Genomic DNA, 13279 nt, shown 5'->3' on the forward strand with positions numbered 1-13279 from the left:
AAATTCTCCGGAAGAAGCGTGCTTCAACAAGGGCGAAATGAATGTTGCTTTCACTTACCTGCCTTCGATAATGCTATGAGAGACAATAGAATACACACATTCTTTACGATATCCATGTTTCCACAAGGTGCTGTTGGTACACCCCAAAGAATTTCAGCAGAACGGTCAGTAAGACTTGTTGCTGGATTTTAAATAAAAGTTCCACTTCTTTATCAACTATAGTTGCGAGTTACGAGTTTTATAGATCGCGCCGATCATTATCACTTTATTTTGCCTGCCCCCCATTAATCCATTCACATATAGGAACAAAGAAATCTTTCAGCTTTGATTTTGTAAGGTCGAGTCTGTGTTTGCTTCGGTTGACAGTGAGCTCATGGAAATATCAATTCAGGTAATCAATTGGAGCCCATTACCGAAAAGAAGCTCAAAAGCGCCTGATGTCATTACGTCCTCGCAGTGACGAACAACAATTTACATGTGTCCTAGTCTGTCACTTGCTTGTCATCAGAATGAAAGCACCATGGCGATTGTTACCCGAGGTACAAGATTAATTATATGGACCTTGATCATGCTAGTCACAAACCCTGAAAAGTATCTTTTATCCCACTTTATCCAAATCCATGGTATCTAACAGAAATATGCACTGATGACATAACTCTTGCTAAAGCAAAATACAAACTTCTTCGAATGGTTTGGAAATCATTTGTCTTTGCACTCCTATAGCATTGTGAGATCGGCTTTTTAATTACAAAGACGATAGCTATTTTTTTTTAGATATATAACCCCACGAAGATTTGTTCAAAAATTACATATTCAAATTGTTGTCAACTACCCCTTTTAGTAACACATCTTTTTGATACAGTGTTCAAATTTCGTATGTTTCCTAGTGAAAGTTTTCTTCTCTAATTTTTCATCATTAGCGTGATTTGGAACATTCAAATATATCGTTTTCTTTGAACTTACTTAATTTCTTTGCTATTAAGGAACAATGTCTTCGTCGGTGTTTTAGCACAAAGGAAAGATCAGTCACATATGTCGTTTTTTAAGTTAGACTGAAGTTGACTTGTATATCAAATATCAGGAAATTTTATCAGAACTTTTGCAGAATGATTTCTGATTGTGATTTTGATAGTGATAGAAATATATCATGAGTGAATGTCGAACACTTTCATTTTCGATGTGATTACTATGCCTCGCAAAACTGAAGTCCACGAATTGGCATTTTGAAATCTTGTTATCCCCGTTCTTCTGTGCTTTCATTATCGATGTCCATGTGTTTAATAATTGCTAAACCGCTACTCTGACAAGTAAAACACGAGAAGGATTACTAGTATTCCATTTGCTTTACATGTATAATTGACAGTTTGCTGTTTTTTTATGAATCATACCCGGTTTTCAAGAGCCATGCGCTCTGTCAAGGATTAAGATGTTGCAATCGAAATATAGTTCAAAACATCTAATTAAGATGGCATACTAAACGAATATAAGGAACGAATGTATGAACAAACCGTTTTTCATCTGCATTGCCATTTCAATGACATTTGAAGCCGAACTCTGATGGCTGTATAGAATTTTAATGTACACTTTTAACATACATATTTTACAGCGACTGTCTGGTGTTGCCAAGTGCCGAAACAGTCAAGGGATGAACAGTACATTTTTGTGACAGAAATTTCAAAAGAAAATAATACAAACCTGCTCGAGTATGTAGTATAGCGTACGCCAAAGTAAGACAGTAAATCACAGCCTTCATTATTCACATGGGTGTCGGTACTGGAACAACTGGTTGTCGTCTTCTTCTCCTTCTTCTTCTTAAACGCTTACTTCTCCACTTCATGTGGTTTCGACAAATGAAACAATTTTTGAGGTCTTAATTTACTTGCATGCCGGAAATACATTTACATCGCTTCCTGAAACACCAAAACCAAACATCGATCTATTCAATACAGGGATGAACTGCTGTGGGCATTGCGTTCGCCCCTCTGAACAACAGTGGCAATAAGATGTACTTTTAACTCGTTGTCATTAGCGACCGGTTGGAAACTGAACGGAAGAATTTGAACGAAATATGCTCTTCGACTTAAATGATCGCCCTGCGGGCAAATCTTTGGTGTTTGCCACAATAAGTTATGCACGCAATATGATTGTTTACTCTTTGCAGACATGCATTTGCTGATGTGTAATAGAGTTAAAACAAAAGTAGATAAAATACAGGAACTTGCAGCAACCAGAAAGTGATGTCAGATGTTTTGAAGGCATGAGTATATCCTTCTTTAAATGTGAAAATGTCATATATTAGTCAAACAAGAAGTACTGTTGGCCAGGCAGACAGCGAAGCAAAGACAGGCAGACAGCAGAGAGACAGGCAGACAAACAGACAGACAGACAGACAGACAGACAGACAGACAGACAGACAGACAGACAGGTAGGCAGACAGACAGACAGACAGACAGACAGATAGATAGATAGATAGATAGATAGATAGATAGATAGATAGATAGATAGATAGATAGATAGATAGATAGATAGATAGATAGATAGACAGACAGACAGACAGACAGACAGACAGACAGACAGACAGACAGAGAGGCAGACATGTAGACGTAATGCGAATAAGGGGAAACAGTGCGACATGTATTGTGCATGACTCTGTTCCTGATTGCACTAACAAAATATGTTTTCCGTGAATTTTCTGGTCAGAATTGTTACAGTTCGAACTCCCTTTAAATCTTCTTGGTTTACCACACTTTTCAAAATATTGATTGCATTGCATGACTAGCAATCTGACCAACGACAATGTCCTATCAATCATCACCCATACGCACTTGATTTCCAAACAATGAAGCTGCAATAGTATATTTGTATAGCACATATGTAATCGACAATCGATCGGGTACGTGCTTGATCGAGATGGTGAAATCAAATCTATAAAGAAAATATACACGAAAGTAGAAAGTTTTGATATTATAACAGTAAAAGTTTTGAAGAGCTTTTTCATGATTGGTGTACATGCCGTATATTATCAGTACGTGAGTAAAATACAAAACGATCACACTGTAATATGCTTATTGAGAAATCACTCAGTTAACGCCTACGAATGCCTAATATTACAAATATGTTGGCTGTATTCATATAATTTATGTTTTGATTAAGTACGTACATGCAACCTTGTCAATGACTGTACTTTACTGATTATTTTGACTCATGCAGCCTAGCAGCGACATTTGTATGCAGCTGGGACAGCAAGCTTAGATCGATTCCTCGTTTCAGTTTGTAATGCTAGCAAATAATCGAACACTGTATGAAAAGTTCATTGACTTATTTACATTTCCATGAAAATTACATTGTGCCATTGAACGACAACTCTTCAACATTTTTAGGCTCAGTCTGTGCGAAAATAACATTTATGGAATATCCAGGTAAGGAGAATTTTAGTACCAATGTGCTTTCATTAGAAGATGTTTTAGCGATAAACATGTCTTTTACATGGTAAGTACAATTGTTTTTTCCTCACTAAACAACCCCTCTCTTTCATGCAAAATATCACGCTATTCGGGCAGTTGTCCTTACAATGAGTTTTACCCGGCTGCTGTAAGATGCTTGTTACGTCCTTAGAGCAGCAAAGAACAGTATAACACCAAAATTACCAGACCAATGGTGTGAAGGCCCGTACATTTAGTTATAATATCCTTGAACAATGAGCACTGTTTAAATATTTAAAGTGCATGATTACAGTGATTTGGATATATTTCCCTTGCATTAAATCGGTAACGTTGAGATATGAGAAAAACGTGCAATAAACCAAAAAATTAAAAAAATCAAACGAATATTTCATAAATCCGTAGCAAGGCACATTTATGTGGACTAAATCGTGATAGAAAAAGGCGTCTTGTTCGCATTGACATATCAACAACTGGATACGAAAGCGTCCGTTTATTTTCTGCGAGAAAAATTTCAACCTTGAGTCATAAACATCACAAGTCAATAAAAAACGTCATGTTCCCTTTAGCATGTCTTTTCTAAATAGTCCCTATAAAGTAGTAGGTCATATATATATAAAAGAGAAATACATCTGATCATAGACTTCCGTTTTTCAAGTCTTTGATCTAATATAAGCAGAAGTAAATTTAAACTGGATGAAACAGAAATGTTATTATCATTAAAATTTTCACACCATCAACAGTACTTCTGCGGCCACGCCCCTTCACTATTAAGTCTGTGCCTACAAAAAGCCTAAGAACACAAGACATCTACTGACGCGAACATGCAAACGAAAGACCGTTATTTCCAGTGGACATTGCATTTATTTATTTATTACCTATATCAAAGGTTTCATTATAAAAGAGAAATATCTATTTACTGTCGTAAAATGTTGTTACTGTGTTAACTTTGTAAGGATAAACGAAAAGCTTTGCTCATGGTGTTACCCTCGTAATTCATTAAACAAGAATAATTAAACTTTGACTGTCTCTCTATTACAAAGCTCAGACCTCGAAGATAGCTACTTAAGTTGTTGGCAGCTTGAAATTTAGAACGAAAAGAAACACATACATTTAACGCAGTCGATGTAATGGCGGCGAAGTTTGGAAAGATCACCTCTTGAGGGCGGACATAACACTCGCTTAGCAGATGACATATAAAGAATTCATATGGACTTACATGATGCCACAGAGTAACATAGACAGAGTAGCAACGCTTGCATGCCTTTTGTTCCATGGTCGTCTCGGTAGACTATTGGCTTTTCATATTAAAATGAGCTTCAAAGGTGTTAAACTTTTTGGAGGCTTTGTTTGTGGTTGATAATTACACGAGATTATGCGAAACATACGACGAGATGGCATCGTACTGCCAGTCGCGTAGCAACCATAGTTACTTTGTGAGCTCTCAGGCCAGAAACACTGCTTCACGCCAATCAAAACATAACACGCCAGCAGTTTCATAAACATGTCTTTTCTTGACGCACGTGTAAAAGACGTATGACTGACCGTAAACCATTGAGTAAAACCAGACAGTATCGATAAAAGACTGTCAAATTTGGTTCAAACACACTCATTATATATTCATAAAAATATGAGAGGAATTTTTAAAACGGTAAAACTCACTTTCCTGAAGCTCAAAACATCCCGTTTTTGCCAGCACATCAATTCCGATCAGCACCATACGACAACAACAATATAAACTTTGTCGAACATACTTTCGCTTAACAATTTGTGAAAATCCGAAAATTACCGAAGGGTGCATGGTCGGCACTCTTCGGAAAAGAGAGCCAAGAGCTTCGTGAGGCGAGGCAAACATGGATTGCTTACGTAACCGCTTCACGCCTTAAACAATAGGTGTTGCCACTCTGTGTATATTACTCTGTGATGATGCATATAAAAAGCTAGGGTCACAATACTGATATCTTGTACTGGAACATAATACAGTTTTGACATAGAAAGCAGGGGTCAAGAGCTCAAATAAACTTTAATTAAAAATATGTAACTCGTTTTAATGAAAACTTTTAACAAGGACACATAATATCGTATACTCACTGAAGATAATTAGCAAAACCAAGTCTGTCAAGAGATACTATAAAGCTGCCTACTGATATTCAGGACATAAAAAGAACTAAATGCCTTGAAATAATCGACTATAATGTCATTGCCCGATTGATTGACAATTACATTGAGTTGCAGTTCTTGCAAAAAGAGTGTTTAGTAGTGACGCAAGTGCCACTGATATCGTTAGACATTTTGCCAGATGATGAGCTTGAATCAGAAAACCATCACTGTAAGCTAGATCATCAATTATATCATGAAAAAGTAACTAGCTACATAAGAATATGAAAAAAATCCAGCTTAGTCTGCCATCATTCAAAGATACGGATCATTTCAATGGCTCTCTTCATAGATCAAAGCAGATGAGTATACTCAAGCAATAACAATAAAAACAGGCCATTGTAAGATACACATGTACAAATCAAAGAAGAATTCGCCTTAAAAATACCGAAAGAGCACAAATGTTATGTATTATGTGCCGTATTCTTATTATAGGCATATGAATAAATCCGCAATTGGTCCACGAGCCATAGAAACCATATAAAAATTTAAAATAAAACAAGTTTTGTGCATGTAAACGACGTCATATATTCAAAAGGTGCAAGTCTGCTGTAAAGGTGCCAATATGCATTGATAACTCCCCAAGCATGTTGATTTGCACATTGTTCAGCTTGTCAACTCAGCCCGTATGTGTGTAAACTGCATTTTATGTTGAAAAGTGACTTCTGGCCCGGACTAGAATTCAAATATAAACAATAACAATGCGTTTTGCATATATAGACGCAAGTTGACAAGCTAATTGCATATATAGACGCAAGTTGACAAGCTAGATGGTGGGTGTTTCAACATTCTTACGGGAGTAGAATATACGAAATAAAAATAATGAAAAAGTCATCAAGTTAGCATAACTGGCTCTTTAATAAGCCATTGCCAGTGACTTGTTCGCTACATATAAGGCAAACTGTAAAATCTACAAGAGCTAAACATTCACTTCTTGCTCTGACGAACTTTGAGAAATTTGGCTTTCAGGCAAATGAAATCGGTCACAATGCACATACCGACCAGGACACATGACACAACAAGCCATGATGAAAAAATCACCAGGCCACCCGTATTCATACCAAAAAACGTGTTTCTGCCTGTTTGTCTGCGAGATGGTGATCTAGTTTCAGTCGATCTAAACATTATTTGTGTATTCAAGGTATCGGCAGTAGTATGTTCTCCATCTTGTTCATATGTGAAACCCTCTTCACTGGGTGGTGATGAACTTGGTGATACATTAATTCTGTCATTTGAGTTGTTGACATTTCTCCGAAGCTCGTTGAAGTAGTCGGAAGATCGTTGCCGGTTTCCACAACTGTAGTGTGCTCGAGATCCGCAGTGGTCGCTGTTGTTGTTGTTGACGGTGTATCTGACAATGACAATCAAGACTTTGGTATGTAACAAGCTTGATGTAATCTAGTGTAACACCGATACAGCATAAAGAGGAGATCCTAAAAGGGGTTTGATTTTCTGTTCAAACGACACTTTGGCAATGAAAGAGTACGTACATACGTATGTATGTATGTCTGTAATTCGGTAGGTAGATAGGAAGGTAGGTACATATATGTAGGTAGGTAGGTAGGTAGGTAGGTAGGTAGGTAGGTAGGTAGGTAGGTAGGTAGGTAGGTAGGTAGGTAGGTAGGTAGGTAGGTGTGTGTGTGTATGTATGTATGTATGTATGTATGTATGTATGTATGTATGTATGTATGTATGTATGTATGTATGTATGTGTGTGTGTGTGTGTGTGTGTATGTATGTATGTATGCATGCATGCATGCATGCATGCATGCATGCATCATGCATGCATGCATGTATGTTCGTATGTATGTATGTATGTATGTATGTATGTATGTATGTATGTATGTATGTATGTATGTATGTATCTATTATGTATGTTACTCTAGGTTGGTCACAGGGAAAAGACTGATACAGTCCCTGGGGTGGGGAGGGTGGCATGCACATAACCATGTCACTGCAAACATTCTTCTCGCACAAGTACACGCATGCCAAGGGGAAACGATATCGCCCCTAGGGTGGGGCGGGTGGGATTCTTTCTGCAAGAGTTTATTTGTTTATTTAATTAATTTGGACTGTGATATTAAAATAAAAATTTCGATACGTAGTAAAATAAGACTTTTACTACGTTTGGGACAGCTGTGGTGTTGACTTAATTAATCGGCTGATACACAGCCGATTGGCCAGTTGGCATGTGTGTCAGGTTGGAGAGAAGATAAGGACTTGTATTGGTCATAATATGGAGATTCTATAAAGAAAGCAGTCAGGCGGTTTGGAGTCGAAATCTTCATTTGAAATGCACAGTCAAATTTAATAAAATAAGATAAACCATTGCACAAAGAACCCCACCCTCCCCGCCTAGGGGCTGCCATCTTTTCCCGTGGTGTGTGGGTACTTGTACTAGAAGAATGTTTGCAGTGGCGTGGTGATATGCATGCTTATAGCGATCTTTATCCGGCTGAATGCGCAGAATCTGTGAGAGAATAATTGCATTGAATGCATATAAGAAAAATTGCCCCCAATTAATACGTTGAAACCATTGCGGTCTTCTCTCACTCATTGTCCTCCAAAACATATACCTCGACTTGTAACATTATTCCTGAGTCTCCTGCACGGGATATAATGTTCCCTTGTAATCAATGTGCTGTCTTTTTATGTATCATCTAGAAATATACCTGTTCAAGTATGCTTTTATGTGTGCAATAATTATTTATTTCTCATTTCTCATGGAAGTTAATAGCACATGATTCTGTGTGATAATTTAGAATGTATTGACAAAGGTATTAATGATTGTTTCATTTCATGTCGCTATGCCATCCATTTGTTTGGGTCCTGGTGTCGATGAGGTAGAATGCGCCCCGGAAACAGATAGTCGGACTCTAAAAAACCTTTTCGATTCTATTCTGATCTACTTTTCTGAGGGTTCATTTTAAAGCACTAGGCGTAAGAAAATTTTCACCACCTCAGTTTTTCGAAAATCGAAAATTTTATTTTTTCTCCACAGAGTAAACTCAGGTATGGCGGCCATTTCGAATTTGAAATATTGGTAAATCTTGGGTAATTTGTTTCTCTAGTACCAAACTTTGAACGGTGACCCCCGCCATCCTCCCGATTTTTATTCTTGATTTTGAAAAGAGAATGGTTGAAATATTCCTTGAGGAAAGTTTGAGCAAAAGTTTGAGTCTTTCACTTTCACTGAACCTTGAAATGTATACCCAAAATGGAAGCTAATGATGGCAAAGTCAATATCTATAATTTATTAAGTACAAATTATTCTATATGCTGTCATCTGTTCCAATGAAAATAACTTACCGGGATCTCTGTACTCGCAAATGAAGCCATTGACCGTGTTGCAATGTCTGTTTTGCCAATCATAGTGAGAGGCTCTCTCTATAGCAACGCAACTTCCGAACCCGGATGTCGGTTGACCGCCATTGAACGCCGAAAAGTCACTCGAAATATTGAATTCTGAGAGAGGCACAGTGTCCCAAACCCATTTCTCATGGCCGAAGCTGAAATGCAAACCGATCCAAAAATCCCCAGCATACTGAGCCAGATTGCTCGCTATAACTTCTTGTTCTCCGGCACTCTCAATCGTTGCTAGGTGGTAGTTGGATGATTGGCCAAGCAGTGAACAATACGTGGCCGCTTGTTGCCATACTCCACCTGCCGTTGGACCATTCTTAACCAGGTAGCAGCTACTTTCGTAAGAGAACTCATTCAATCTACATGCTACGTGAAAAACACAGAGAGAAAAAGAAAATAGTACGGGAAAATTATGCAACTTGCAAATTCGCGATCGATGGTCTGACACCCTTGTTCCGGAAAATATTAATTATCAATACCAGGCGTTGCGTTTAGTGTTTGCATTCGGAAAATAAGCATTTTAGTTCCTTTGAAATAAAGGTCACATACATCAAGTTGAAGGTTTATTTTTGTCCCAATGTCACTACTTAAATATGGTAAAGGTGATCTAATCATAGGGTTCCCCTCTCCATTGTGAGGCTAATACTGTCTGATATGACGTTCTCCGTTAACTGTCCAAGTTGAAAACAGCAGCCAAGGTTTTTTTATGTTCCCATAAGAATATGAGACATTGAAGGAAAGTGCTCAGACAGATCATCATGGTTGCAACCTGTGTGATTTCAAAACAGTCCAGCGTTCGTAGAATATAATTGTCACAGTGGTGGAAGCAAGTTCAGCGTCACGTCGTACCAAAGATTGTGTAAAGTGATGAAAGTTAAATTACTAACCTGCACCTTGAAGAATCAGACTGGTTGCAAGAAGACACAGTCTCAGAACGCAAAATGTATCTTCTTTCGCCTTCCATATTATTGTCATGGTATTTTCAATCGTTCTTTATGCGACGGTAGCGTCGAACAGCAAAAACAGCAAGAACAGAAAATGAAGGCGTGTGTTCATGAACCCTTCATATCATTTTTGTTCATGTCGGGAGTCAAGGAAATAACTTCGACCAGTTGATAACAAGTAGAATGCATACAATATTTGTTGAAGTATAATAAAATATTGCCATAGTACTCAACAATAACATTTTATGTATAGGAAATAGACTTTATTATTTGCAGTTTAGTTTCAATCAACCAAAAAATTACTAATAGGAAACAACGTTTAGGTGGTGCGAAAAATCAATACTTGGCAAATTGCTATTGCACTTAGTTCGGAATTGAAATACCAGATAAGAACTAACGAGAAAAGAAGATGAGTGTCAGAGAAGACAAGAAGGGATGCATGGAAAAAGGAATGGGAAGAAGTGGTTAGATACTGAATTGGAACAATGGACTTTAAAAAAAAACACTTGTTTATCTTGCACCGCGGTTACAGAATTTGTACCCGGGTAAATGACGCCCTTATTATATTCAAATGGTACAGTAATGCATATATGAGGAGTGACATTGTATGGTTACCGTAATACACATAATATCAGCCATTAACCAGCTTCGACATTTTGCGAGGTTACATTACGAACACAAGGTGGCGCTGTTAAGCGACAGGGATGCAGTTGTAGTCTGAGAAAAAATTAAAGATTGTAGTGGGAATACTGTATGACCTAAGTGTACCCTTAACGCCTAATTCATGATTGCGTTGATCAGAAATACTGTAAAAAATTAAATACTAGTATATGCTTATATTACAGATATTGTGAAACGTCAACGGACCTGTGATATTGGTGCAACGACAATGCATCAAAAGTCGTTCGTTTTTGTATCCAGCACGGTTATTCAATATTCCATGGATGTTGCAAATTAATACTTCGCTATCAACAGGGAAATAAACCTTAGGACGAATGTACACTAGAAGAAACCACCAATATGCTTGTCATCTACAGGACCAAAGTCACTGCAGATCACAGGTTCTTGCAGCGTTGCTCGGATGGTCGATCGAAGACCCGGGATCAGCCTTAGGCCTCACACTTAAATCCCGGGTTTTCGATCGACTATCCAAGCAACGCTGCAAGCACCTGTGCTAAGGACGAGGAAAGCGTAAAACCTGCATCGCACTACTTAACAAAAAGCGCCTTCAAATGCTGTAACAATCAGGAAGTATAAGAAAAACGAAAAGTGCCCGATCTTTCAAAGCATACATGTGACTTTAAACAGACTGAATAAGTAATGAATGTCAATTGGCCTGTGTGTACAGCAATTAAGCCTTGTGATGCAACCTGTGCTTCTGATAAACCCAAATAATTGGCGCCAATACGATGTAGTACCTATACGACTATATGAATGCGCCAACAACAGGGCAGCACTTACTGTCTGATGACCGTCTCATAGATTGTAAGTCAGAGTCACAACAGAACAACTTCATGAATACTGTTCTTTTATAGACGCACCTTTACTCGTATTTTATCATAAGTATATTCGTTAATAAGCATACGTCTCTCTATTATTTTTTATAGGGAAATGTTCCTTAGCATGTGCTAGGACACTTCTCGCTGCAGCAAACGGATGTATTGATAAATTTTCCTTTTACCATTCGAGACTCACATAAATTATGAGCATGGTCTTATGTTTGGATTTATAAATCGCAGAACGTCTGGAAACGGCGACTGGGCTTGTAAAATTCAAAATAACCTTAAGTATAGTACCAGTATATGCCAGACTGTTTCAGGTAATTAATACTGGTTAAACGATATGACATAGTTTAGTCGAAAACTTCTAAAAATAAATGAAATAATAGTCGATAATTCCGTGATGAAAGATACCATGAAATGACGTAGTCATGAAGAAACGCTATCAATTATTCAACTTTATCAATAATACAAGACGAAATACACGTTATTCCTACAGGCTCTCTCAGAAAATCCATGAAGGTTCTGAATAGAGACTTTGGCACGGAACAAATACGTAGTCACGCACAGTGCAGTTGAATACGATAAATCAATCAACCAGACAAAGGTTTGGAGTGATAACGGGATATGTGTTTGGTTAGTGTACGTGTTTGTACCAATATATCAAAAGAAAGTGTATAAAGGCAAATGTTCTAACGTACTGCGCTTGCGTCGGTCAACTCGCCCTGTAAATGTGGTATCTCCATAGTGATTAAACCACATTTGCAGTGCGTAAAAGTATTGAACTTGGCAGACAGAACAGTTTACGGTGTTTCATGAAAATGTTTCTGGTCGATACGACGGCTCTCATATTAATGATGGATCCGTAACATCTAGTGTGTTAGGTGTTTCCGGCATTGTGGCGCTCTCTCAAATCGCAGAAATATTGCTCGTGTTTATGTCATGCACATATCCTTGAAGTATTCCCGTAGTTAGAAAAACTGTCATAGGCAGACTTGACTTTCACTTTAAATGTCATTTTATTTTGCTTCACAGTGAGGAATTGAGACATCAAAATAGAAAGGTTACACATTTATGTCTGATGCCATTTTGACACTGATCGTTACTTATCGAATACATATGAAGGTTATCCTTTGACATTTCTCAGTATTCGTGATAAGTCAGTGGTATTTTCTACAATCAGCATTCGAACGTTTGTTTAGTTGTTGTTTTTTTTGTTTGTTTTTTTTTAATCGTTTTCCCTGTCTGTTACTTTATTAAGAGAGATGAGTGAAGGGAATAAACAGAAGACTATCTGTAGACATATAGCAAATAGAAAGCTATTCTGTTTATTTTATTACTCAGCATCCAACAGGCGAAACAAATTACAGGATGAGATACCCATAAACCATGGCCACTACCCGTTTGGGAAATGACGATATATTGCTTTGCTCAGGGGCACAACTCTGTCCTGAACTCACAATCCTCTGACAGTGAACCGGTTACTCTGGACTCAAAGGGTCTTGACCTCACCGTCCTCCGATAGTGAGTTCAGCACCCTAACCACTGCCCCACGGTGCCTCCCTTATTTGAAAGTACTATATGCATATACCGAATGTAAGGTTACTCTATATTTGAAAGCATATATTGATAATGCGATGATATCGCACACAAAGGATTACCACATATTTACGTAAATTATTTATGAGAATTCTGTGAAAACACAAAGCTATACATTATTCCACAGGCAAATTCCCTGTGTTTACCGTGATTTAGTGTGTGTTGTAATCTGATGTACAGAACTTTTACTATTTTTGTGACCAACATATATTGAGCCAAAGATTTAAAAGAAGGACTTCATGCTGTTATAGGATTAAGCTATAATCTCGATTGCAGA

At 37.7% G+C, this 13279-nt stretch overlaps 1 protein-coding gene across 1 annotated transcript in view; it reads right to left on the bottom strand.

Annotated features, from left to right (window-relative positions):
- Positions 1-13279, bottom strand: part of LOC139146030 (C-type mannose receptor 2-like) — a 41732-nt gene that overhangs the window by 24572 nt on the left and 3881 nt on the right. The window contains exon 2 of the mRNA XM_070717478.1: positions 8907-9326. Coding sequence (XP_070573579.1) covers positions 8907-9326 — 420 coding nt within the window. The remainder of the gene's footprint in view (positions 1-8906; positions 9327-13279) is intronic.

The sequence above is a fragment of the Ptychodera flava genome, chromosome 12 (assembly GCF_041260155.1).
Source record: "Ptychodera flava strain L36383 chromosome 12, AS_Pfla_20210202, whole genome shotgun sequence".
Classification (NCBI taxonomy): Eukaryota; Metazoa; Hemichordata; class Enteropneusta; family Ptychoderidae; genus Ptychodera; species Ptychodera flava.